The sequence below is a fragment of the Telopea speciosissima genome, chromosome 7 (assembly GCF_018873765.1).
Source record: "Telopea speciosissima isolate NSW1024214 ecotype Mountain lineage chromosome 7, Tspe_v1, whole genome shotgun sequence".
In the NCBI taxonomy this organism is placed as follows: domain Eukaryota; kingdom Viridiplantae; phylum Streptophyta; class Magnoliopsida; order Proteales; family Proteaceae; genus Telopea; species Telopea speciosissima.
In genome coordinates this window covers 18,803,515-18,829,559 of record NC_057922.1, presented here as the reverse complement: position 1 = coordinate 18,829,559, position 26,045 = coordinate 18,803,515, and the positions used below count along the sequence as shown (strand labels likewise).

General features: G+C 39.0%; 2 protein-coding genes and 1 long non-coding RNA gene across 4 annotated transcripts in view; 2 read left to right on the top strand and 1 right to left on the bottom strand.

Moving 5' to 3' along the window:
* Positions 1 to 20,887, top strand: part of LOC122667769 — a 30,279-nt gene extending 9,392 nt beyond the window's left edge. For both annotated transcript variants that reach the window (XM_043864193.1, XM_043864192.1), the window contains 3 exons: positions 2,601 to 3,214; positions 19,650 to 19,825; positions 19,937 to 20,887. In XM_043864193.1, the coding sequence (XP_043720128.1) occupies positions 2,606 to 3,214; positions 19,650 to 19,825; positions 19,937 to 20,423 (1,272 nt within the window). In that variant the 5' untranslated portion in view covers positions 2,601 to 2,605 and the 3' untranslated portion in view covers positions 20,424 to 20,887. The remainder of the gene's footprint in view (positions 1 to 2,600; positions 3,215 to 19,649; positions 19,826 to 19,936) is intronic.
* On the bottom strand, positions 3,734 to 19,723 carry LOC122667770. The gene is made up of 3 exons (XR_006333851.1): positions 19,588 to 19,723; positions 14,151 to 14,154; positions 3,734 to 3,744 (listed from the first exon to the last, which is right to left on the bottom strand). It is a non-coding gene; the product is annotated as an uncharacterized LOC122667770 (long non-coding RNA).
* LOC122667768 (dihydropyrimidinase-like) overlaps positions 7,951 to 26,045 on the top strand; it is a 29,391-nt gene continuing 11,296 nt past the window's right edge. Inside the window, exon 1 of the mRNA XM_043864191.1 lies at positions 7,951 to 7,964. The gene's annotated coding sequence lies outside the window, so the exon portion shown is untranslated. The remainder of the gene's footprint in view (positions 7,965 to 26,045) is intronic.

Genomic DNA, 26,045 nt, shown 5'->3' with positions numbered 1-26,045 from the left:
AGAGTAGTAGCCGGGTGGGTGGGTGTGGAGCAAGAAGTGAAAGAGAAGCAAATGGGAGAGGAGGGGTGGAATGGAGAGAGATGATGGAGAGCATAGCCATAATAATCGGTTTCACTCTGGCCTTGACTGAATTTGACCACTTAACTATATAGAAAAAAGGAGTCCCAGTACACGAGGCTCCTGCTACTGCAGGGTCTGGGAGGGGCAAATGTATGGAGCCTTACCCTCGCTTCACTAAGAGGCTGTTTCAATTTTTTGAACCTGCAACCTGATGGTTGGAATAGCGCAACTTAACCGTTGTGCCAAGGCTCGCCCACTAAAATTTAAATGACAATAAACCGAGTAACAAACATTGATTAATAACAATGTCGGTTTTGGAACTTGGAAGCGATTAATAATTAGTTTGGTTTTGTTGGTCTGGGTCCATTACAGTTGGAACCCATAAAGAACCAATCCGATAAACTGAAATCAAATCTATCTCAGTACAGGAGTCCTCCCAAATCCCAAATATTCACCTTCTTGTAAATAGGTTTGGCCATCTTTTGCGGCTCATGGACTTCTGTTGATACCAGAGTACTCAAAATATTAACTCTATAAATGCCTAAAACTTTGAATCAAACCAAACACTTACCAAAGATGAGCTGAAAGCAAGAATATTGAAGTCCTATGTAGCATAGTTGCTTCTTTTGAGTACTTGTGAGATACAAACTGTACGCTGGAACTCTGGACCACCATGAATTGTGAAAATTCTACTACTTAACAGTTGTGGTTTTGGTGTTAGTTTTCATATTGGATGCTATTTTCATAACTACCGAAAATTTTTATGTCTTCTGGCGTCCTACTTTCGCTTCTTGGGTTTCAGGGGTGTTTCCTTTTCCCCCTCTATGAAGCTGGGCGTAGTGAGCTTATGTTTATCATGGCTATGGTTTGTACACTAAAAGTAGGTGGCCGTTCAGAAAAGGAATTTGTCACTGCAGTTATTTATATCTGTGCTGCTAATATGTGATGCTATCCATATACTCATTTAAAAGAGTTTTTAGGCTCTTTTTGGTATAGTTTAAATTTATGTCTTTGGTATGATTGTGACCCCTATTCCTCATTAAATAAAATCAATATAAGCATAAATTCGTAAACAGCTCAAGAGTTGTTTATGATTTATCACCATACTGTTAATGTTTGTTTATGTGGGTACCATTAATGAACATGTGCATTATTGCTACTTAAGTGGGGGTAAAATGGTAAAATCAATGAAAATGAGAACAAACCCTCTCTTTTGCCCCTCTCTCTCTCTCTCTCTCCCCAGCCCCTACCCTCTCTACAACAACAACAAAAAACTCAGCCTTATCCCAACTTAAAGGGGTCGGCTACATGGATTCAAACAAAACAAGGTAGAGATGGGAAAAGAGGTCTAAAAAAATGAGATGAGAAATGAAAAATGTAAAAAGGCAAACAAAATATGGGAAATAAAAAGAAAAATGAAAGATGAGAGATGAAAGTAAGAGAAAAGAGGCACAGCCCCACCCTCTCTCTTAACATATATTATGATATATATGTATATAACAAAGTCTTCCTTTTGATATTATAATATATAAATAGATTATAATATTATACTATATTATATATATAATACTTGGAACAGCCTCTCTGGAAACAGGGGTAAGGCTGCTTACATTTGACCCTCCCCAAACCCTATTAAACGCGGGAGCATTGGGTACAGCCTTTTTTTTACGTTATATATAATAAATTATGAATAATATAATGCATGGTATAGTAAAAAAGTAAGATATAATATAATATAATATCTACTATTTAATATACATTATATATAATACAGTATCGTATAAAATAATATATATACTATAACATATATTATAATAGAAAAGGAAGGCTTTTGTTTTATTTATATTTATATTTATATATATATATATATTATATTATGTTATGAATAATATAATACATAATATATTCTTTTAGGCATACCAAACCTATTTTTTATTATATAATCTATTATGTCTAGTAGTAACCAAACAATTATTGTTTATAGCCCATAGCCTATTATCATAATTGATTATTCATAAATAGGTCATAAATATAAAAATAAACTATGCCAAAGACAAAGAGAGCCTCACTGTCATCCACATGTTTAAATGTTTGAGGTTTGCTGGTCCACAAATACCCTTTTTGTTTGTTAAATTTGGCATTTTATATTTGCTTTGAATTCCAATTTTCTGTTGCTTACACCTATGCCTTTAATATGTAGATGGTTTTTTGTGCCTTCTTGCTTGAGATGGGGTGTTGGACCTTTGCTATTGTAGAATTTTGTGCTTAGGCATCATTATTTCTACTAAACTATTGTTCTATACCTTAGAATTTCACAAAAATATCCAATTTTTTCTTGCTCATTTCACATGGAAATGATAATTCTCTTTGTGAAGCTGACATTATGTTTGAACTAAGTTTTTTATGCGGGTTGGTTTACTTTGGTTACATGGTGGAAGAATGAGTATTGAAATAAGAGATAAATTGATCAATGAGAAGGAAAATGAAGAGATCTTTTATTCAACTAAATACTATTTCTGATCTCTTGCATTTGGTGGCAGAAAGTATGCAAAGGAATCGTGAGGCATCGATTAGGTGCCTCCAGAGTAAGGGATTCCCTTACAATCTGCCAGACAATGGAAATACCATGGAAGGGTGTCCTGAACTGAAGGATGAAAACAGTGTGCATCCAGGTGGTGGTATTGTGGAACCTGAGAATTCTTTAAGCAATGAAACCTATGCGCCTCCAAGTGAAAGTTTTCATAGACCCATGTACCAACAAGATTTTTGCATGTGGTCAAGTTACCACCCTGACTTTCAAAAGGTGCAGCCAAACCAATGGAATGCTTTTGAGAACCACTTCTACCCCATGAATCGTGAAAACCCTCATCCTGTGGATAACCGATTTCAATACATGCCTTTCAAGATGTACTCTCATGGTTACCCACATGAATTCCAGTTTCAAGAGTTTCAATACTTTGTGGTGATAGACTTTGAGGCAACGTGTGATAAGGAAAAGAATCCCCATCCACAAGAAATCATTGAATTCCCATCTGTCCTTGTGAACAGTGTGACTGGGCAACTAGAAGCTTCTTTTCAAACATATGTGCGGCCTACGCTTCATCAGAACCTCAGTGAATTCTGCAAGGAGCTGACTGGCATCCAGCAAATTCAGGTATGCTTTGAACCTCACAATTTATGCTACTAGCTATCTTCCTATTTATCATCTGAGATGATCTATCATCGCTTACATGAACTGAAAAGATGAGTAGGTGTCTGTAGGGTTAGAAATGCATTATATCATGACATGTTGCATTTGTGGTGCTGATGTAGGCAGTGTGACCTACTGTTATAATTATAGGTTCATCCACGAGATACATACATTAAACTATACTCCCTTGCGTTACCATCCTTAATACCTGGATAGAGGGCCCCCATAAATTTCCTGCTGTTCACATTTCTGTCTGTTCTTCACATCTGTAGTTATGTACCGCCCTTCCTCCTTTTCTATCCTTTATAGTAACTTCTTCTTCATCTTATTGCTATGTTGCATCACGTTGACATGGGGTGGGGATGAAGACTGCTGTATGGACTTCTAGAGCCATTTCAATTATTTGTGGTAAAATTGATCATGGTAGTAGAAAAGGGCCCATTCTAGTCTTTCCAGGTCCATGGTTGAAACTCTTTCCAGCACATTATGCTGCACTATGCCCGCCTATCCAGCAACCAACCCTGGGAGTCATTTAATGGTCATCTTTATGATGGAGAGACTTTCTGGCCAGAAGTTTATGAGGAAACCATACATCTATGGATAAACCATGGGGTTTTACTGTTAAACTTAGTTAATTTTTCTCTTGTTTGCTTATTTGTAGTCAAATCTGAATATAACCCTGAGCAGAATAGATAAGTTATTCTGTAGATGATTTAGGTTCTTGTTTCCCCTCCTCCTCCTTTAGTAACATGCTCTTAAAGATTTGTTGCTTAGGAAGAAGGATTCTTCTTCTTCTCTCCCCTTAATGACTTGCTGTTAAAATTTAGCTGCCTGAGAAGATGGGTAGATGCCATCATCCTCATTTTATCCATAAAAAGTGTCAACAAGATGTAAAAAGGTGTAGCTCCCAGGTCTCAGAAACCGTTGATGGGTACCCCGATAACTTGCCATGATGTAGCAGTGGTACATCAAATGGGCTGTATAGCAGGCCAATATCTGACACATCTTATGGGTTTATTTAAGCCCATTGAGCAGCATGTATTTAGCCCATAATTCTGGGTCCATTCATGGCCATTGAGTTCTGCTCAATATGACCATTGAGCCAGCATATTATGAGGAGATCGACATGCATATCTTATGAGCCCCAAGGCCAGCTAGCTTGGAGATCAAATTGGAGTTTAATTACCAATTGTGTGAAGACTTGTTAGGCTTATTTTTGGTTTTATTTCCTATTTCAGTTATGATTGTGATAGCCAATAGGATTTTACTTTTATAGCCAGAGGACTGCTTTTAGGTTTTTCTATAATAGATTGTATTAGCCAATGGCTAACAACGATTGATTGAAGATTAATAAAGTTGAAGTTTATTTAATGGAGCTGTGCGATTCAGTGGTTTGGGGTGAGAAGCCTTGGGTGTGATGCCTTGGACAGTGAGCGTTTGGTCCGTCGGTGGGATGCCATTGTTACATCTATTATTCCTTTTTTCTATACTCTGTTTTCTGACTATAAAGGTACTGTTCTCACAACCATTGATTAGCATTTCTGTTCTGAATTTCATATTCTGGTTTGTTTGGATTTTATCATTAGATCTGGTAATGATATTAGTGATCAATTCTTATTATTGCAAGTCTTATTAAACTCAGATTTGATCACTGGCGGCATCCCTGTTTTAACCCAATTTTCAGCCAGTTTTGTTCTTGCACCTGAAACTGGTTTACCTACCTGATTAGAAATTTAGAACAAGCTTTTGTGATTGACCAGCTTAAATCTTATAAATTTAAGATTTTATAACTCTTAAATTACTTTTAATCTGACTGTTGGACCACTCTGATCTTCTGAAGAGCATTCCTACTCCTTGTTTGTAATTGATTCCTAAAGTTTGACCTTCATGTAAGAAGGTTGACTTTTGGGTTGAATTTCTTATTTGGGCTTATTTTGGATCCTGTCTGGGAGGGTTTTAAGGTTCATCCTACCTACCCTCCTTAATGCCATGTGTCATATAGTCAGTGGATCACTGGATGAGTCCCACTTAAAAGATTGCAAGCACCAAAATTAGCAATCAAATGACCTTCAACCAACTTATCGATGCCTTATTTTGAAGCCATGATGAGAAAATTTTAATACCCTAATAAGTTTTATTTTTTTGTTGGAGAAACATAAATTTTTTTTGGGATGAATAAAAAATTCATTACGAAAGGAAGGAAAGGGGGGGGGGGGGAGAACAAACAATTCACAAACCGAATACAAGACCCTGCCTTTACAAATAAGAAGGCACGGGCCTCAAAAAAGGAAGGGGAAGAACCCCAATTAACCACAACAGACTAAAAGGGAGGCGGTGCACACGATATCACAACACATTGGGAGGAGGCGAAAGCAAAGAAAGAATGGAGAATATAGAAACTGCCAAGCAAAGTTACGAGTGCTGCTGCAGGTATTTTTAGTTGAGAGCCTCGGTATAAGGAACTTGAGGCATATATGTGTGCACAACATTTTGTATAGATCGAGAAGGATGGAGAATATAGAAACTGCCAAGCAAAAGAAAAGTGAAAACACACTTATTGGCACCTATAAAGTAATAACAGGAGCTTGAAGTTTCTTTGGGGCTACTTTCTTTTGTTGGAGATTGAAAGAAAATCAAGTATTTTACAATTGGTTTTGAGTAATTCATGCCCATGGTTATACCGTTGGATTCCTATAAAGGAGCTCACCATTAATGTTTTTTTTTTTTAAATGTGAGTGGTTTATCAGGGGGCCTACCTTTATGAAAAATCTAAATGAAATGGAAGATTAACGAATGTGCTGTATTTTTTCAACTTCTAGGAGAAAACTTTTATCAGGGAAATGGTGGAAGCTGGAAAAGCATGGAAAGAACAAGAATTGAATTTTCTAGGAGAGCTTTTAGAAAAAATTGGGAACCTACCCTAATTGGAAGCTTTCATGGATGCTGGTCCTGGTGGAACAGTCAAAATTGATCTATTGAAAGCAAAGTTGTCTATCTGTTGCCTGGGCATCCAGTAGCCCTTTGCTGGAAGCAGAGCACCTTGGTTGCCTAGGTGACGCCTTTATTTTTTCCCTCATCCAATACCTAGGATCGCCTAGATGCCATGAAAACTATGATTGAAAGACGGAGGGATCCAAAAGTTAACCTACACTTTATTTGTTGGAACATCGAGGGTGTACGGCATTTATTTTTGCACTTGAGGTGGTCTGGCACTCATGTTTTTAACTCATGGGACTTTATTGGGGTTGAGTGAGTGATGATGCTAGTGGTGAGGAGTGTGTCAACTAAACGTTCATTTTTAGCTTCCTTTTGTAGTCTGTTTGTAGTTTGGAAAGAGCGGAATAGGGATTTTATTGACTCCCATATTGTGCAAAGAGATATCCTCCCCTTTGCAACTGTTTGTATCCATATGGATAGACTTTCAGGATGTATTTGGGGATGAGAACAATTTTGTTTACTTTTTGTTATCTTAATGTGAAATTGTGAATAATTCTTATTCTATTGCTAAGAAAGTTCTTTTGCTGATTTGTACTTCTATTTTTTGTTATTTATACTAATATAACTCTTTTTGTTTTTTGATGAATTAAAAATATATTACGAAGAAAGAGGGGAGAATGTACAAGCCCGAGGGCCAAAAAGCCTAGCTAGGGCTCAAAATGGAGGTAGGGAGGCCCCAGGAGACAACAATGGGGGAAGGGATCACGCTTTGGATGAAACATCGAATAAGATGGCCTTCCAAATCTGGTCGAAAGAGCGGGATTTGGAAGTCCATCTTCTAAGGTTGCGTTCCATCCAAATGTGGGAAATAGTAGCACAAAAGGCAAGCTTGCCGACAATGTCACAAATCGAGTTCCTTCCAAAAGTCATATCGATCCAAACCCATTCCCTCGAAAGGGGAAGAGGTCTTCTTCGGGCTTGCCAGCAATGACGGAGCACCTGTTTTCAGATGGTGGTAGCAAAAGGGCAGCTGAAAAATAAATGGTCCGTATCTTCATGCCCATTCCAACAAAGACAACAGTTGGGGGGGAACTTGCAAGTGGCGGTGGATGAGAAAGGCTTGGGTGGGGAGACAGTTTGCCATGGCACGCCAAGCGGTGAAACTCTGTCTAGGGATATGCCCTTTGAACCAAACCACTTTATGCCAAGGACAGGGCGTCCCTCTATGTCTCACCAAGTCCCAAGCAGAGTGGGAACTAAAGATGCCGGAAGGGGAGGGGACCCATATGATGGAGTCACCTCTGCCTCTGTGACCAAGGGGGATAGGGGGGAGGGAGCTCCACAGATCAACAAGGGGGGGTGGAAGGGGGGGAGTCCAAGTGCCTCTAGTGATGATGGCAGCTACTGGAGCAAGTCTGTCCAAGCCAGAAGCATATATGACACGGGGACTGATAATGGAGGCAAGGACACCTAAAGGGTGCTAGTGATCAAGCCAAAGGAATTTAGTTGCCTATAAGGAGGGTATTTTGATTCGCATCTCTGCTATTAGTGTGTTTCATGCCAAATGGCTTTTTTTCCTTTTTCTCTTTGGCTTTCAGAGTTTTTACACCCTTTCAAAAGGTCACCTTCAAAGGGAGTTTATGAGTGGAAGAAAACAGGACAAGACCTCAGATAAATCTCTCTTCTTCACCTTCTTTTTTATTTTCAAAATATTTTCCACTCTTTCTTCTTCCTTTTTTGGGGGGCTGGGGGCCCAGATTGATAGAATCATAGGAAGGTGTTTCGTTGTTAGCAGGTTTAGATGGGTTCTAAAACCATGTCTAATATAAGAGACCCTAGGCATCCATAATTAGCAAGCAGCATATTCTCCCTGTGATAACTGATAAATCTTGTCATTCCCCATTTTTGGACCAGAATGCTAGCTTTCTTTTGCGATTATCAAGAATACTGGGTATATATGACAAGATTATGCTATATTGAGTTTGACTTGATGTCCAGAAACAGAGGAAATAGTGATCTTGAGCATGAAAGAGAGTAAACTAGAATAACGATATACTAAATAAAGGTTTCATAAAGCAGGATAGTGCGTGTGAAATCATTGGCAACATGATAGATTGGTTCAAACAATTTTTGGGGTATTAGTTATAAGAAACTTGTTTATAATTGGTGTAGGGTTGCAGTTTTCTATTGGATATTTTTGTGATATGCTAGAGTTTTAAGGGATAGAAACAACCTCTCCCTGAAGTGGAGGTAAGGTTGCGTACATTTGACCCTCCCAGACCCTACAGTAGCGGGAGCCCCGTGCAATGGGATTAATGTAGTCCTAGATAGGTAGGAGACCTACTAGGAGCTAGACAACAGGATCAATCGCAAAAGGGGTTGCTGGTTCGAATGGACAGCACTAGGATTTAGGTTAATTCTAGGGTTTAGGATGGGAATTTGGGAATGGGTCTTATATGGCTTTAATATGCAGGTCTAGGGGGGTTATTATGGGATAAAAATAATTGGATTTGGGAAGGTTTTAAAATTCTGCAATTCTGGACAAAATTGAGTTGCAGGTTTTGGGTTTTAATGGAGTGGAGGAATGGAGGGGATAGAGTGGGAGTTATGAGCTGGGTTTAGGATCGAGTGTAGGGAGAAGTGTGGGGGTTGTATGCTGGAAGTTTGGTTTGAAACTGATGGACAGATCTGAAGTTATGAGGGAGTCCTAGTTAAGGTAGGAGTTGCAGGTTTAATGGAGGTTAAGGTTTGATGGATGGAGGGGGGTGTGGATTAGGTTAGAGGATGAAGAGGGGAAGGATATATGTAGGAAACTAAAACTACTTACTGGTTTGATCTCCTTCAGAGGCAGCAACAACAGCTTGAAGAAGTTTGAATGAAGAAGAAGAAGAACCTCTCGGTACTGAACAGACGTAAAGAGTCGTGAGAGTCCACCCATCCTATCCACCTTGAGATCCACAAGGATATACACTCACAAAGAGCAGCCGCAATGGCAGCAAGCATAAAGCTAATATTTATTAATCAAATTCGTGTTCAATGCTGGCCTCCCTTACAAACTTATATAGAAGATCAAAAATAGACTTAGACACTAAAAAGGAAAGGCCTTGCCCAATCCTTAACCTATTAGCTAACTTAAACGGACTAGGAAACTGAAATAGACTCAAAATAGAGTCCTAATCCAGCCCAACTATACAACTAAAAGAAAAACTAATAAAATCACTTAAATTGAACCATTGGTTGAACTGGTTCAATTTAAAACACCAAATAAAAAGCTAAGTATGGAAATAAAACTAAGTATGGGAGCTAATCCCGTATGCAACCTATTTACCCATATTTTAGGCCTATAAAAGTGGCCTATTACATTAGAAACCCATGGGATCAAAGGCCCAACATGTATGTAACCCAACCCTAGACTTATTCCGAAAGAAATAAGCCCATTTCGATGATGAATTTGCATCAACTCTCCCCAGCTTGAAAAAATTCGTCCTCGAATTTTGCATTGATGAGGGGGAAACAACATATGAGTAGCAGCTTTGACCACTCCCAAACAGAACTCTGGTGAGGCAAGAATATTAGGAATAAACTCTTCAAGGCTTGGAGCTTTCTCTTCAGAGAACCATAGTGGCATAACAAACTCTATATGCTCTACCTCTTCAAGAACAACATCTTGAATGTCGATGATTTCTTGTGGAGTGTTCTCAATCACCACTTCATCTTCCATGTCCTCAGCCTTGTCTATTTTGCTCTCCTCAATGTAGACCTCTTCAGTAGTTTCTTCTACCATTATGTTTTGGACCTCTACATCAATTTGATGGCCGAGCTTCTCAACCATGATCTCAACTATTGGTGCAGCTTGGTCTACTTGAATTTCTTTAGCTATAGGTTCTTGAATCTCTTCAACACAAACCGCCTTAGTAGAATCTTTTGTTGGTGCATCCGCCAGTGGTGAAACTTCAAACACAGTCGATGCCACTTGCGTTTGAGTTGACATGTTCGGCAGTCCCTGTGGCTGTACAGTCGATGTGGTTACCTTTGGTTGTAACCCTTTTAAAGTAAAACAATGGTATAGACGGTGTCGATCAGGTAGGACACACGAGTTGTTTTCAGGTTCAATCCAACCTTGTCGCTCAACCAATCACAACCTACTGCAATAAAGCTTTTTGGAAATGGTACCGGCTGACACTAAACACCGTTAGAATATGAGGAATGCTCAAATTCAACAAAGACTTTACCTGAAGGCATGATGCAAATTTCTCCTTGATTGGGACAACATATCCACCACGGATTGTGAAATAATGTTGTTACGTCGCCTCTCATCAACAATTAATATGGTTGTGCTTCCATTTGGTAGACGAACTCGGGTCTTGAAAACGAAGGGAGGTGGGTCTTTCGAGGCGTGGTTGGAGCTTCTCTCCGCCATAGCTCTGACACCAATTAATGTACTCCTAGATAGGTAGGAGACCTACTAGGAGCCAGACAATAGGATCAATCGCAAAAGGGGTTGCTGGCTCGAATGGACAGCACTAGGATTTAGGGTAATTCTAGGGTTTAGGATGGGAATTTGGGAATGGGTCTTATATGGCTTTAATATGCAGGTCTAGGGGGTTATTATGGGATAAAAATAATTGGATTGGGATGGTTTTAAAATTCTGCAATTCTGGACAGAATTGAGTTACAGGTTTTGGGTTTTAATAGAGTGGAGGAATGGAGGGGATAGAGTGGGAGTTATGAGCTGAGTTTAGGATCGAGTGTAGGGAGAAGTGTGGGGGTTGTATGCTGGAAGTTTGGTTTGAAACTGATGGACAGATCTGAAGTTATGAGGGAGTCCTAGTTAAGGTAGGAGTTGCAGGTTTAATGGAGGTTAGGGTTTGATGGATGGAGGGGGGTGTGGATTAGGTTAGAGGATGAAGAGGGGAAGGATATATGCAGGAAACTAAAATTACTTACTGGTTTGATCTCCTTCAGAGGCAGCAACAGCAGCTTGAAAAAGCTTGAATGAAGAAGAAGAAGAACCTCCCGATACTGGACAGACGCAAGGAGTCGTGAGAGTCCACTCACCCTATCCACCTTGAGATCCACAAGGATATACACTCACAAAGAGCAGCAGAAATGGCAGCAAGCATAAAGCTAATATTTATTAATCAAATTCGTGTTCAATGCTGGCCTCCCTTACAAACTTATATAGAAGATCAAAAATAGACTTAGACACTAAAAAGGAAAGGCCTAACCCAATCCTTAACCTATTAGCTAACTTAAACTGACTAGGAAACTGAAATAGACTCAAAATAGAGTCCTAATCTAGCCCAACTAAACAACTAAAAGAAAAACTAATAAAATCACTTAAATTGAACCATTGGTTGAACCGGTTCAATTTAAAACACCAAATAAAAAGCTAAGTATGGAAATAAAACTAATAAAAAGTTAATCCCGTATGTAACCTATTTACCCATATTTTAGGCCCATAAAAGTGGCCTATTACATTAGAAACCCATGGGATCAAAGGCCCAACATGTATGTAACCCAGCCCTAGACTTATTCCTAAAGAAATAAGCTCATTTCGATGATGAATCTGCATCAGGGATGCTCCCTCTAGAGTTTTGAGGGATGATAATGAAGATTAATCCTGAACCAGGAAAATCCAGTGGTTGATTAACTCAAACAGTATAACAAGTTATATGAATTAGAACCGAAAACATATTAATCTAATAGCTTCAGCTGATCAGATTAGAACAGCATAAAAATTCATTCAATAGGCTTGTTAACTGGCAAAACCAGTATGTAAAGTTTCACCATATTCTGATGGCAGGGTCCTACGATCTAGAAGAATCCTACAGCAGGTATGAAAACTTGAGAGCAACAGAACTGAAGCAATTGATTGGTATTCTCTGGGATTCAAACAGAAACTCAATTGGAAACAACACAGATTATTAAAGCAAGTTGAAGATCAGCGAACAGATCTAGCAGAATCTATAGTAGCAGCTGAAAATTGCAGCCAATGAGAAAACAGATCTGAAAGAGTAGAATCAGTACAGCTGCAGGTCATGGAATTGCTCAGACCTGAGTTGAGAAATTCAGGGGAGTAGCAGAAACTAAATTTTAATTTGGAAGTAAACAGATCAGAATGGCAAGCATAGATATTACAGGAAATAGGGAACACATCAGACCTTAATTTCTAACAGAGAGATGGAGAAAGATAAAAGATAAACAGGTTAGGAATCCATCTAAACCCCAGGCTAGGAATCCATCAAAGCTTTGCATAGATAATCCACTTTTCCTCTAAGGAATACACCTTTGTCTTCTCTTGGAATCCACCAAGTACACCCAGAATCCACCAGGTAAGCAGTAAGCACCACTATCCAAGAGGTAGTACTGAATCCACATCACAAAATTCAGAAAAACTTAAAGCTTTATCCCTTCAAATTGATGGGAGGGCCTCTGACCAGTACATATATTTATAACTTCTCTGACAAACATGGGATTGATTGATTAGAGCTCTTACATCACCCAACCAATAGGAAAGCTCTGATCTGATCTATTACATCGCCCAGCCAAGGCTCTAAACTGACCTAAAGACGTAACAAAAAATAAGAAAAGGAAAACACACTCATAATAGATAGACTTTACAATAAAAAAGAAAAAACCTGGAAAATTCGAGCTGCAAAAGTGGACTGCAGTACCTGGAAACTTCCAGCCACAGGCTATCATCCTCGCTCTCAGATTTGACTGTCAATGCTTTGAAACCTATTTTTTCTTAGTTTCTGCATCAGATGCCTTTGGTGTCTTTTTCTGTTTCGTCATGTGTCCAACACCCTCACTCAAAAGAAAAGAAAAAATGTTCTGTGGAAAATTGCGAAGGGACAACTGTAGAACTTAATAGATGAAGTGGATTATCTTTAGTTAATGGATAAGTAGGCTTACATATGAATAAATCAAGCCATGACATGTATAAATAGTGTTCAGATGGGTAGTCAATAACTTGCTGTTGCCAATCCTGCTTGCAGGAAAAAAATGTAAATTCTGAAGAATTGTATCTTGTTGCTTGCATCTTCTTTTGACCCAAACTTTAGGGTTTAACAGTATACTGATAGAGCTACTATCCACAAAATTTGGGCCTGACAGGGTAACCCCTAGGTAGGGTTTAAAATTCCCCACAACCGAACTAAACTCATGGTTCTTTACTGTACTTATTTTAATGCATGGCTTTATGGATATGTTTCTGCAACAAATCTAAAAACCTAAGTAAGAAATTCAAACACTTCTTGTTCCCAAGGCACTGTTTATGAGTCCTGAATAACTTCAGCACTAAAAGTAAGTCGAAATATATTACTTAAACCTCTTACCAATTGATACCTGTGTTTAGGAATTATACCCTTATTCTAGACTACTAAAAAAAAAGCAGTCCCAGCAGCAGGTTCATAACGAATTTCAACTAAACTATCAATAATCGCAGACTTTATTCAGTTCGGTGAATCTGTCATGCATTAGTAGCATTACAAGCATCCCTATTGGTAAATAAAAACCCTTATCAGCAACATTTAGTAATTAAGTGAGAGGGAAAGAGGGTGGGGGGGGGGGTGGGAGAGGAAAAGAAATAGCTATTACTTAACCTAATCAGCTGTATGCCTCTTCTCTTCTGTGAAAACTTCACCTCTACTTTTAATCAAAACTGAAATCCTACCTTTATTTCTTCGAAACTGTAAATCTAATCCCTGGTTCCTAAACCCTTGAAAGTTGGATCACTATGGGCCCTATGTGACAAATATCTCAAAGCATATTAGGACTTTATTGGGGTGTTATATTGCTGGTTGGCTGAAGTTTTCCAGCTTGTTTTCTTTCAACTTTGTTGCTTATCAATTTGGACTGGTTGCAAAACCCTGCAACGTAATCGATTTCTCTATCTGCTGGTTTCTCTTTGGTTGGTGCTTGCTGGCTATAGTTATTATTTATTGTGATTGGTGACAACAAATCTTCTACTGCTGCTCCGACTGCTGCTCCTTCTTCCACTGATACAGTGAATGTTACCATAACTTCGATCAAACTCAAAGGAAGTTCCAACTACTTACTGTGGGGCTCAAGCTGTGAAAGTCGACATTATGGCAAGGAAATTAAAGTTTATTACCACAAACCCTCCTTTTGATTCTAGTGATTATGAGGATTGGATGCAAGAGAATGTTGTTCTTCTGATTTGGTTATGGAACAACATGGAACCTGATATAACTGCTAATGTGATGTTTCACACTACTGCCAAGGGGGGGGGGTCTGGGATGATTTGAAGGACACTTATTCCCAGGAGAAGAACATGACCCAAGTCTATGATCTCTATGAGAAGTTATTTCAGCTCCGTCAATCGGGCAAGTCTCTTTAGGACTACTACAACACTTTTAAAGGTTTTGTTGAGGAATTAAATGTGTTCCAGCCTCTTACTACTGACATAGACACTGAAAGCTCAACGGAATGAGTTCTTTGTTTCCAAATTCTTGGCTGGACTGGATTCAGATTTACAAAAGGTCAAGGGCCATATTCTTGCTGGTGAGACGTTTCCCACACTTACAGACACATTCTCTCATCTACAGCATATTGATTCTACTGTGAAGACTGACACCTCTCCCAAAGATAACTCTGCTTTTATTGTTGGTCGTGGTAGAGACCGTGACCATGGTTCAGTGGGAGGCCGTGGTGGTGGTGGTCGAGGTACTGGTGGTCCACCTAGTGATAAACCTGCTAGGAAGTATTCTCATTGTGGCAAATTGGGCCACACGGTTGATTATTGTTGGAAGAAGCATGGCAAACCAGATGGGGTAACTTAGTCGGTCAATCACGCAGTGACAGATGGTGGTCATGATAGTGGTTCCTCTAATGACTCTCCACAGGCTCCAATCCTAGGTGGCAGTTCTACTACAACTTCGCACTATGATGATCTCTCTCAGATATTACGGTGATTACAAAACTTGGAGGCATCCCATCTTACATCCACTGGGCCCTCATCTTCCTCTGTTACTCCAGCTAATGCAGGTACACCCGCCTTTTTTTCTATTACTACACCACCTTGGGTCATTGATTCTGGAGCTTCTGCTCATATGACTGGTGAGTCATCATTGTTTACCTCATTCTCCCGTACTACTACATCATCATCTGTTATACTTGCTAATGGTTCATTTAACCCAGTGTCTGGGCATGGTTCAGTTTCTCCTACTTCCTCCATTAATCTCTCCTCTGTGTTGCATGCTCCTCAACTACCATTAAATCTTCTTTCTGTAAATCAACTAACCAAAGCTTTACATTGTTCTGTGACATTCTTTCCTTCTCATTGTGTTTTTCAGGATCTTCACACAAGGAAGGAGATTGGTGGAGGGTGTAAAAAGGACGGACTGTCCTATCTTAACTGTGGTACTACTACATATTCTGTCACTGCTGCTTTTGTTGGTAGTGTTACTCCTTTTCAGTGGCACTGTCGGTTAGGCCATTTATCCTTAGCTAGGTTAAAGTTATTATTTCCTTCTTTTAAGTCATTGTCTTGATTAGAGTGTGAAGCCTATGAGTTGGGAAAGCATCACCGTGCCTCCTTCCCTTTTCGCTCTGTGGCTCGTAGTTCGTCTTTATTTTATTTGGTTCATTCGGGCATTTGTGGTCCATGTCGTGTCAGGAATAAGAATTGATTTATGTATTTCCTTACTTTTGTGGACGATCACTTCCATCTTACATGGTATACCTCTTGAAGGATCGTTCCGAATTTCTCTCTGTATTCCAAAATTTTTATAATGAAATAAAAACCCAGTTTGGAATGTCTATTAAAGTTTTTCTATCTGATAATGCTTTAGAATATATGTTCAAAATGAGATTTCTGAATTTTGTGTAGCCCGCAGTATGATTCAACAAACTAGCTGTTCTTACACTCCACAACAAAATGGGGTGGCCGAATGCAAAAATAAGCATTTACTTGAGGTTGCACGTACTATAATGGTCCATATGCATGTTCCAAAGCAATTTTGGTGTGAAGGGGTTCTAACTGCTTGTTATTTGATTAATCGCATGCCTTCTTCTGTCCTTGCCGACAAGTCCCCATTTGCTATTGTTTTCCCCGATCAACCGGTTTTTCGTTTACCGCCTCGTGTTTTTGGGTGTCTGTTTTGTTCAAAACTTACATATCACTTCTGACAAACTTTTTCCTAGGGCCACAAAGTGTGTTTTTCTTGGTTATTCCCGTATCTAGAAGGGGTATAAGTGTTATGACCCTATGTCCCATCAGTGTTTTGTTAGTACAAATGTCACCTTCTTTTAACGCAGTCGTTATTTTTCACCCTCTTCCTCGGTCTCTAATGGTGAGTGGCATGCTGTTCCACCTCCTCCTGTCCCTGCCTTAGTCCCTTTTTCTGATAGTTCCGCTGTTCCGAGTCGACCACTACTGGTCTATCAGCGACAGGGCCAGCTAGCTCCCCGGGATGGGATATTACAGGCTACGGTTCCTCCTGCTCTGTCCAGTATTTTGAAGGCAGTCCTTATTTTTCACCCTCTTCCTCGGTCTCTAGCGGTGAGTGGCATACTGTTCCACCTCCTCCTGTCCCTGCCTTAGTCCCTTTTTCTAATAGTTCCGCTGTTCCAAGTCGACCACTACTAGTCTATCAGCGACAGGGCCAGCTAGTTCCCCGGGATGAGATATTACAGGTTGCGGTTCCACCTGCTCCGTCCGGTATTTAGCTTCTCCCTGCTTCTTCCTCGGGTAAAGCTCCGCCTCCTTCATCTGATGACTTGCCAGTTGCATAGCACAAAGGTACACTTTCTTGCACCCAAATGTCCAATGTTGTGTACTCCATTGATAAATATGTCTTACTTTCCCATTTACCATCATCTATCCATAATTTTGCCTTGTCTTTTTCTGCTACCACTATCCCCAAACATCGTACTGAGGCTCTTCGCATTCTTGGTTGATGCACAGCCATGGATGTGGAAATGGATGCTCTTTTGTCTTGTAATACTTGGAGTTTGTTCGATCTGCCCCCTGGTGAGGATCTTGTTAAGTGTCGTTGGTTGTACACTGTCTAATACCTTCTTGATGGATCTGTTGAGCGGCTAAAAGCCCGTTTGATTGCCAAGGGGCATACACAGACTTATGGTGTTAACTATTTCGAGACCTTCTCCCCTGTTGCTCGCCTGTACTCTATTCATTTTCTTATCTCCTTAGCCGTTAACTTTGATTGGCCATTATTTCAGGTGGATATTAAATATGTCTTTTTATATGGTGATCTTTAGGAGGAGGTTTATATGGAGCAACCTTCCGAGTATGTTGCTCAGGAGGAGAACAGTACTCGGGTGTGTAAATTGCGGAAGGCAATATATGGTCTTAAACAGTCGCCCAGAGCATGGTTTGAGAAGTTCAGTACTACGGTAGTTTCATGTGGGTTCTCACAGTGCTACTCTAATCACTCTGTGTTTATTCGTCGTCGTGATGGCAAGTTGGTTGTCTTAGTTGTTTATGTTTATGATATTATTGTGTCAGGTGATGATGTGGCAGGTGTTGCAGAAATAAAAACTTATTTACAACAGCATTTTCAAACCAAGGATCTAGGTGACCTCCACTATTTCCTTGGCATTGAGGTTGTGAGAAGCAAGAAAGGGGTCAGCTTGTCCCAGAGAAAGTATGTTTTAGATCTTTTGTCTAACACTGGTATGCTTGCATCAAAACCAGTGGATATACCTATGGATCCCCATCAGAAGTTTGGGGTAGATGATGGTGGTCCTCTCAAGGATGTGCACCAATACAAGAGTTTGATTGGGAAGCTGATCTACCTTACTGTCACCAGACCAAACATTTCGTTTGCTGTTAGGGTTCTTAGTCAGTTCATATAGGCCCCACAAAAGGCCCATTGGGATGTTGTTGTCCGCATTCTTCGTTACTTGAAGAGTGCCCATGGTAAAGGGCTGGTTTATCGTCCTAATCGGCATATGGATCTGGTTGCGTATTCTGATGTTGACTGGGCTGGATCGGCAGGTGATCGTCATTCCACCACAAGTTATTGTACGTTTGTTGGTGGTAATCTTGTTTCATGGCATAGTAAGTAGACTACTATTGCGAGGTCGAGTGCTGAAGCAGAGTATAGAGCTATGGCTCCCACTACGACAGAGTTGATGTGGCTCAGGTCTCTCCTTCTTGAGATGGGCTTTCCTATGCCCACATCTATGTGGATGTATTTTGATAACCAAGCTGCTATATACATTGCTAATAATTCTGTCTATCATGAGCGGACCAAGCACATTGAGGTGGACTATCACTTTGTTCGCAATGCTATTATGAAGAAGTTTGTTGAGGCTCCTTTTGTGTCATCTTCGGATCAGCTAGTAAATGTGTTTACCAAATCATTTTTTGCTTCTAATTTTCGCACCTATTGTAACAAGCTGAGCATGGGAGACCTATACGCTCCAGGGAGTGTTGAGAATTAGGGGTAATCTGATCATAAGTTGTGGGGTTTGGGCTTTTATGTTATTTTCCTTTTCTTTTGTCCTTAGATTGCAATTTGTAGGGAGTTAGGGGTAAATAGTTAAATCCCTAACTAACTTACCTTTGTTGGAATTAATTATTATATGGGTTAGAGAGCTGCGATAGGAAAAAATACAATCCTATCGCAGACTGCTCTTCCCAATTTCCTGCGGCAGTTTGCTCTCTCTCTTCTCTCTTCCCTCTTCTCTCATACTGACTAGGTAGTTCCTGGTTTCTAACATAGTAGATGAATGGAATTTTGCTTGAATGCAATGTTTTCTCTCTTGTTCAATTTGGTTGTGACTTGAAGGGTTGAAGTAGCCTGGCTGTGAGAGCCTAATCCACCTATCCCCAACTTTCTATTTTCTTCTCTTCTCTGTCTTCTCTCCCACTCCATCGATCTCCTTGTGTGCTGTATCGCTTATGTAGCTAACTAGTTGGACCAGTTATGTGGTTCTTTACCCATTCTGACTGTTGGTTTTATATTGTCAATTCCTCCACAGCGGTCTTGTATTTCTCTCATTAATATTAAATTATCCATTTACATCTTAAGAAAATCCACATGTAGCTTTCTTCATGGTACACAAGACATCTCAGCTACCGATTGAATCAGGAGAAAGTGTGAATCACATTTGCTTGCCATCTCCCTATATGAGAGGGAGGTTGGTGGTGTGGCTTGAGTTGTTCTCCAGGAGCAACGACAAGAATGTGTTCTATGCCTGTTGTTCAAACTGTGATTGAGATAAAAATCAATCCTACTGAATTGCTGGATTTAGTATATGGGGCAGCACCAATCAACTCACTCTAACATATTTTGAATAAACTGGAAAGATGATAGAATGCAGACATCGCCAGAACATATATAATTTTTTCCTTTTTTCCCCTCTTTTTCCAATGTCTAGAATTCTTCATTTTCAATTATTGGCACTAGGCTGATGTGATATGGCTAGGAACTCTCAAGTCTGATTTAACTGAAAAGTGTGTTTCCAGGTGGATAGAGGCGTTTCATTAGGTGAAGCTTTACTTATGCATGATAAGTGGCTGGAAGACAAGGGAATTAAGCACACTAACTTTGCGGTGGTGACATGGTCGAACTGGGATTGCCGGGTAATGTTGGAATCGGAATGCCGCTTCAAGAGGATCCGAAAACCTCCATACTTCAACAGGTAAAAGGATCCAAGAATGACATAATTTTGTGATTCAGATTGAATAATAGCAAAATGTTATTTTGTAACGGGTGTTTAATAAATAATTATATTCTGGATTTCTATCGCCAGATGGATCAACTTAAAAGTCCCATTCCATGAGGTCTTTGGTGGGGTTAGATGTAATCTCAAAGAGGCAGTCCAGTTGGCTGGTCTGATGTGGGAGGGGCGTCCTCATTGTGGCTTAGATGATGCAAGGAACACTGCACGCCTGCTTGCCCTCCTCATGCGACGGGGCTTCAAATTCTCCATAACCAACTCTCTGACATGGCAGTCTGCTGAACACCCATCAACTTGGCAGCAGTGCCCAGAACACCCATTAGGTCCAAACCATTACCAACTCAAGCTGAAGCAGCCGGTGATGCCCTTCTTACAGTTCCATGCTGCCCATGTGGACCCTGGAAAGGAGTGGCGCATGTACTGCTACTGTGGAGTAAAGAGCAGCAAACGCATGGTCCGGAAGCCTGGACCCAAGCAAGGGAGCTACTTCTTCGGGTGTGGTAATTGGACTGCTACTAGAGGTGCCCTATGCCCTTATTTCGAATGGGCTTCACCATGACTCAGGTCTTGCTGTACAACTTGGTCATGTCCTAAGCTTGGCCCAGGATCTTCTCTGTAGAAAGAGAGGAACCATAAAAATCATAGAAAAAAAATTTAGAGGTTGGCGGTTAGCTGTGGAAGCGTATAAGCTCTAGCTCTTTGGCTGCTTCTATGGAGTTTCTGCTTCTTCTTAGTTCTTACAACATACATATTATAGTCTCAGAAGTGTCTCTGCTTGGTGTCTCTATAAGAAGTCCTTATTTAGGGGGAATCTAACTTGTAAAACTGACTTCTTGTTGACATAAGAGGGAAGAAGAGGGAATGTGAAGAATGTCTATTTAGGAGGATCGTTTACATGCTCAAACATGCTTAAAATTATCAGAAATAATCTGTGAAATGGAGACAGATTTGATCTTCTTGTGTTTTTTTTTGGTTTTTTGTTTTTTTTCAATGGAAATGGGCAAGTGAATCTGTTTGATATCAGGTTCCAAACTTGCAGTGTATGATTGCTATGATGCATTGTAGTGCGATGGTGATGATCTTTTCAACTATTCCAGATGACATGGAGATAAAAAATACTGGATGACAGTAAACTTATAATGATATATACAAACTTGTAATTGTTACTGAAACTTACTTCATTCTCTTAGTAGTTTTTAAATCATTAGGTTGAGGCTATTCTTACGCTGACCTTGAAGACAGCGTAGTTGAGTAAGGCTTGGCCTGTGGCTTACCCAGGTTCTAATGAATATGAATGGACACAGCGATCCGGTAGACAGAGCTGGAGAGCCCTTCGCAGGAGAAAATATGGAGAATTTCAATCTGACAGGTTCTAACCCACTTCCATCTACAGTTTCTTTATGAGTAAAATAGAAATAACATTATAGAAGAGTATTTTAAAGTACATCCAAAGATACAGGACACTGAAAACATAAATCCAGGATCCGGCGATCCGGCTCTTCTGTAGTGCGCCGGGGGGGGGGGCTCTACAGATCTTGTGGCACGGCACCATAGCTCACCACATGGACGAACTCCCATTTGGGCGGTACAGATGGAGCTGAAAATCCGGATTTCAAAATTAAGATATTCTCCTGTCCATCGCATGTGCATCACATGCTCAAAATTTCAATTTGATCCATATCGTTCAGATAGGAACTCGTCCACGTGGTGAGATCTGGTGCCGCGCTGGAGAGGAGCCCAATTCGTAAATCCACTGCTTTAGTGGACGGATAAGAAGCTAAAAGTATCAAAGGACATAGCTTCCTAATAATAATCATGAACAAAACATTTCTGGTATTAAGAAATATTGACCAAAATATCAAATAGTTCCCATGGTCAATGCTCCACGCGATTATCCATGAACCAGTTAAAAAAAGGCCAATATTTGTCCATATGTCGAGCTTGACGAACTCCTAGTTTAAAGTTCCATGCAATCCTAGAAACCTCTTGCTTGTGTTTCTTGCAAACTTATCAGTTCACCGATTTGGTTAGAATAAGATTTTCTCATATATATAATATGGTTTTCTTCCCTGTCACTATACCTAGTGAAATATAACACTTCATTATTTGTTTCATGCCAATACATGGATTAGTTCATGTGATAGAAGACCATGCAAACATCTCCTTGATACAATTTCAGCATAAAATGAGTAGACGAAATAGCTAAAATTATAAAAGATGTTATTCTGTATTTTATATTTATTTTCATTTGATGGCATTTTAATAATCTTACTAAAATTTGAATCAGAGTTTGAGCAATTTTCTTTGCTTAAAGGGTGTAACCAATGCAAAGAGGCTCCCGCAAGAGTTAGAGTAACTTTCTTTGCTTAAAGGGCGTAACTAGTGCACGAGGCTCCTGCCACTGTAAAGTCTAAGGAGGGTCATAATGTACGCAACCGTACCCTTGCTTTCATAGAGAGGTTGTTTTCATACTCAAACCCATGACCAGTTGGTCACAATGGAGCAACCTTACCAGGACAAGAACATGTGAAATTATAGCCTAACCCCTCCTGAGATTAAAATCCCATCCGTGTTGATACTCTTGTGCACACTCTACTTCCCCCTCTCCCCCAATGCTGGTGCAAGGGCTACACAACCAAGCAATGATCTCTTGTCTTATTGTTTTTTCTTTTTGTCTTATTCCCAAAAGTTAATTAATACATATTTAATGGAGGGATAAAAGAGATTTTTAAAAATTTCAAAGTCATTTAATGCGTAACTGTACTTTTTTGCGCTCTTTTAATATAATTCTTTTTTTAATGAGGATAAAGCTATAATTTCTCATAAAATTAGATAACTTTCAAATTTTTGAAGCTCTTTTTTACTCTTGCATTAAATAACTTTTGGGAATAAAACAAAATATAATTAAACGAATGTAAAATCTTCTTAGTTTACCATATTTTGGTGATAACAAATTATTCCAAATAAATAAATAAATAAATATATAAATATAAATATATATATATATATATATATATATATATTATTTTATTTTTTTTGAGATGGGTGATAGTCATATTTTATGGACAATTGGACAGGAGCTCATTCAGCTTTGTTTATTAGTCTATTTAGGATATTGATAAAGATGGGAAGGACTAATAAGAACAAAATAAAGTGAAAATTGATGGATTAGGTAGGAGGTTTTTTCTTGCCTGAGAGAGAGAGGTAAGCAGCACGCATTATCTCTAATATCCATCCTTTTCACTTTTTAGGTAATCAACTTATTGACAGTCATATCATGAAAGGAGGCATGGATATAGTGGTTATTTCAAAAAGAGAGGTTGTCTAATGTACATGTATTAGTATTTGATTAATCCTTAAATTTTTTTGGAAAAATTATGCGTACACCCCTTGTACTTTGTGTTTAATAGAAATTGATCTAAGGTTTCAAAAAGTGAACGAGTGCACTTGTGTAGTTTCAAGACCCAGCTAAACTAATTGACCGTTAGTAACTGACTGTTAAGTGATGACGCAGATGTAAATTAGAATTGAAATGTCTCGTATACCCTCGTCTTCCTCAAACACCTCTCTGGAGAGAAAGTTTACTAATTTCAATAGAATAAAATAAGAGTAAAAGAATGCTACCTGGGTGCGTATGGTGTGCTGCCTTTGCGCCCAGACATAGGAGCAGGAGAAATGATCGTCACAACCCCATGGAAAAGCGTATTTCTCCCACCCTTTGGACATAGGGTCTGGGTCAGCATACCGTACACACCCTTGTGAAAGTAATCAAATTCATGCGGGTTGTATACAGTGTTCTTCTTCTTTTTTGGTTAAAGTTGTATCTAGTGTTCTAGATAACTAATTAAAAATAATTTATTTGACAATATCAAAGTCACGAATTAGGTGAAATACTGATGCTGAATTGAATCTAGTTATTTGTACACATCAGCCAATTTACAAACCATAAACAATGGATCAAGCATGAATCAAACCAATAAAAATTGCAGCTACTTTTTATAAATAAAAAAAAAAGGTTTATTAATTTTCAAGCTTTAGAGAAGGTTGGCAATATTCTTTTTTTCAATTAATTATTTTTAAAAAATCTTAATATTTCAATAAGGGTAATCTTTGGCAGCACTATGTAGAGTGAATTGAATTGCTTCACTATGACTTTTTTGTCCAACCATTTCATTCATGTTGTTCATGATATAAGATGGTCTATGCATTATACAATGTGTTCCAATAATTATTGTTTTGTGGGTAGTAGAAGTTATTAATTTTTTTATTCAGAAATAAATTGGTATCTTGGAAATAGAATCAATTTATCTCAGAATATTTTTACCCAAAAAAAAAATCTCATAATATATTTTGGAAGGGAACCATAGGCAAGGGAAAATTGACGGTCTATTCTTACAGTCGAATCAAACTAAAAGGGAAAATCGGAGAGGAAACAATGACAAAACCAGCTCAAAACAATCATACATCTGTGCATATCCGAGAGAACCTAGCTGACTAAGAGGACTGGTTAAAGGAACACACTCTACTAACCCCTTTCCTTGAAATGATCATGAAGTGCTCTTTACACCTAATACCTTAAGGTTTTGAGTTGGACCCTCCAACATGGTATCGGAGTTCAGGTTCTTTTATTATCCTCTCTAAGTTGTTTGTTCATCTATAGAGTCAAGTACGCCGAAACATTGTTTATTCCCCTGTAGAGTCAGGTATGCCGAAGCTTCTCTTGTGAGGTAATGTTGAGATGTTGAGAGATATGAGATAGAGGCGGCCTTGAACAATTAAGATAAATCTCACACAATTTACCCCTTTTTTGGGACCATTTTGAAGAACCAAACTTCAAACATAAACACAACCATGTAAAAGACAAACTACCCACAAGACCACACATTCTCTCCTCTCCCCTCTCTTACTTGATTGGTTTAAGCTTAATATGTAAGATAAAAGACAAAAACCTCAGACAGAATTTTGTTCTTAGCTCTGTCTCCATGCATTATTGTTCTCCCATGGATAGATCCATGCATTACTTCTATCCTTTTCCATTAAAACATAATTATATGATATACAAACAATGTCTGATCAAGAAAAATGTTATTGAAAGTCTTTTTCAAAGAAATTAATAAGTAAAATTTGTCAAATTTGATGTTCCACTCCATGAAAGATACCTTGTTAATTATCAATTAACTTGGTCTTTCAACATGGTGTGAGTCTCATGATTCTCTATTTTTTCTTGTAATTAAAAGATCAAATGGATGCTAATGTGTCTCCTTAATTTCATAAGATACCTTGTTAATTATCAGCCTAGTCTTTGTCCTCTTGCATGGGAAGAATATTTGTTTTCTGAGAAGGAAAAGGATTGTTATATGGGTGGATTTGTGACACATCGGGAGAAAAGACATTTAATGGCTTTTTTTTCTTTTTAATAATTCATACTCAGCCCCTACATATTTGGCTTAAATATCCATAGATATTTTCCCCTCTTGATATGATGGATGGGAATTTACCTGAAAAAAGATATGATGGATGGGAAGAAATATTTTCCCCTCTTGATATGATGGATGGGAATTTACCGAAAAAAGATATGATGGATGGGAAAAAGTAAAAACGTAATCATTGTCCATTTTCACGATGGTTAATTGAAAGGGAAAGTGTGACCTAGGAGGCTAGGATTCCCATGTGTCTCTCTCCTAGAGCTGTAAATGAATAGTCAAAATCTTTTTCTGTATTCGTATCCGTATCCGTTTAAAACTATCTGAATACATTTGAAAGCTAAACGGATGCAGATATGGATAGGCTATAGCTATCCGAAAAATTATTTTTACATGTAAATGGATAAATATTCGATCCGTATCTGTGTTCATATCCGTTTAGTACTATTTGAATCCGTCCGAAAGTTAATCGGATGCAGATGCGCATATAGCACTATCCGAGCCGAATCCGATCCGTTTACATCCCTACTCTCTCCTCCTCAAAACAAGGCAACAAAGGTGTTTTTTCATATGGGGATGAGAGAGATAGACTCATGGGAGTGCTCGCATAAACCACACTCTTGAACAGAGTTCTTTTTCCCATATTTATGAGAGAAAGAATGTTATCTGACTGCATTGCATAGGATACACTAGTGCCTCCTATGTCTATCTTTCTTTCTTTATTCTATGAAATTCCATATCTGCCCCTATTGTGGGAG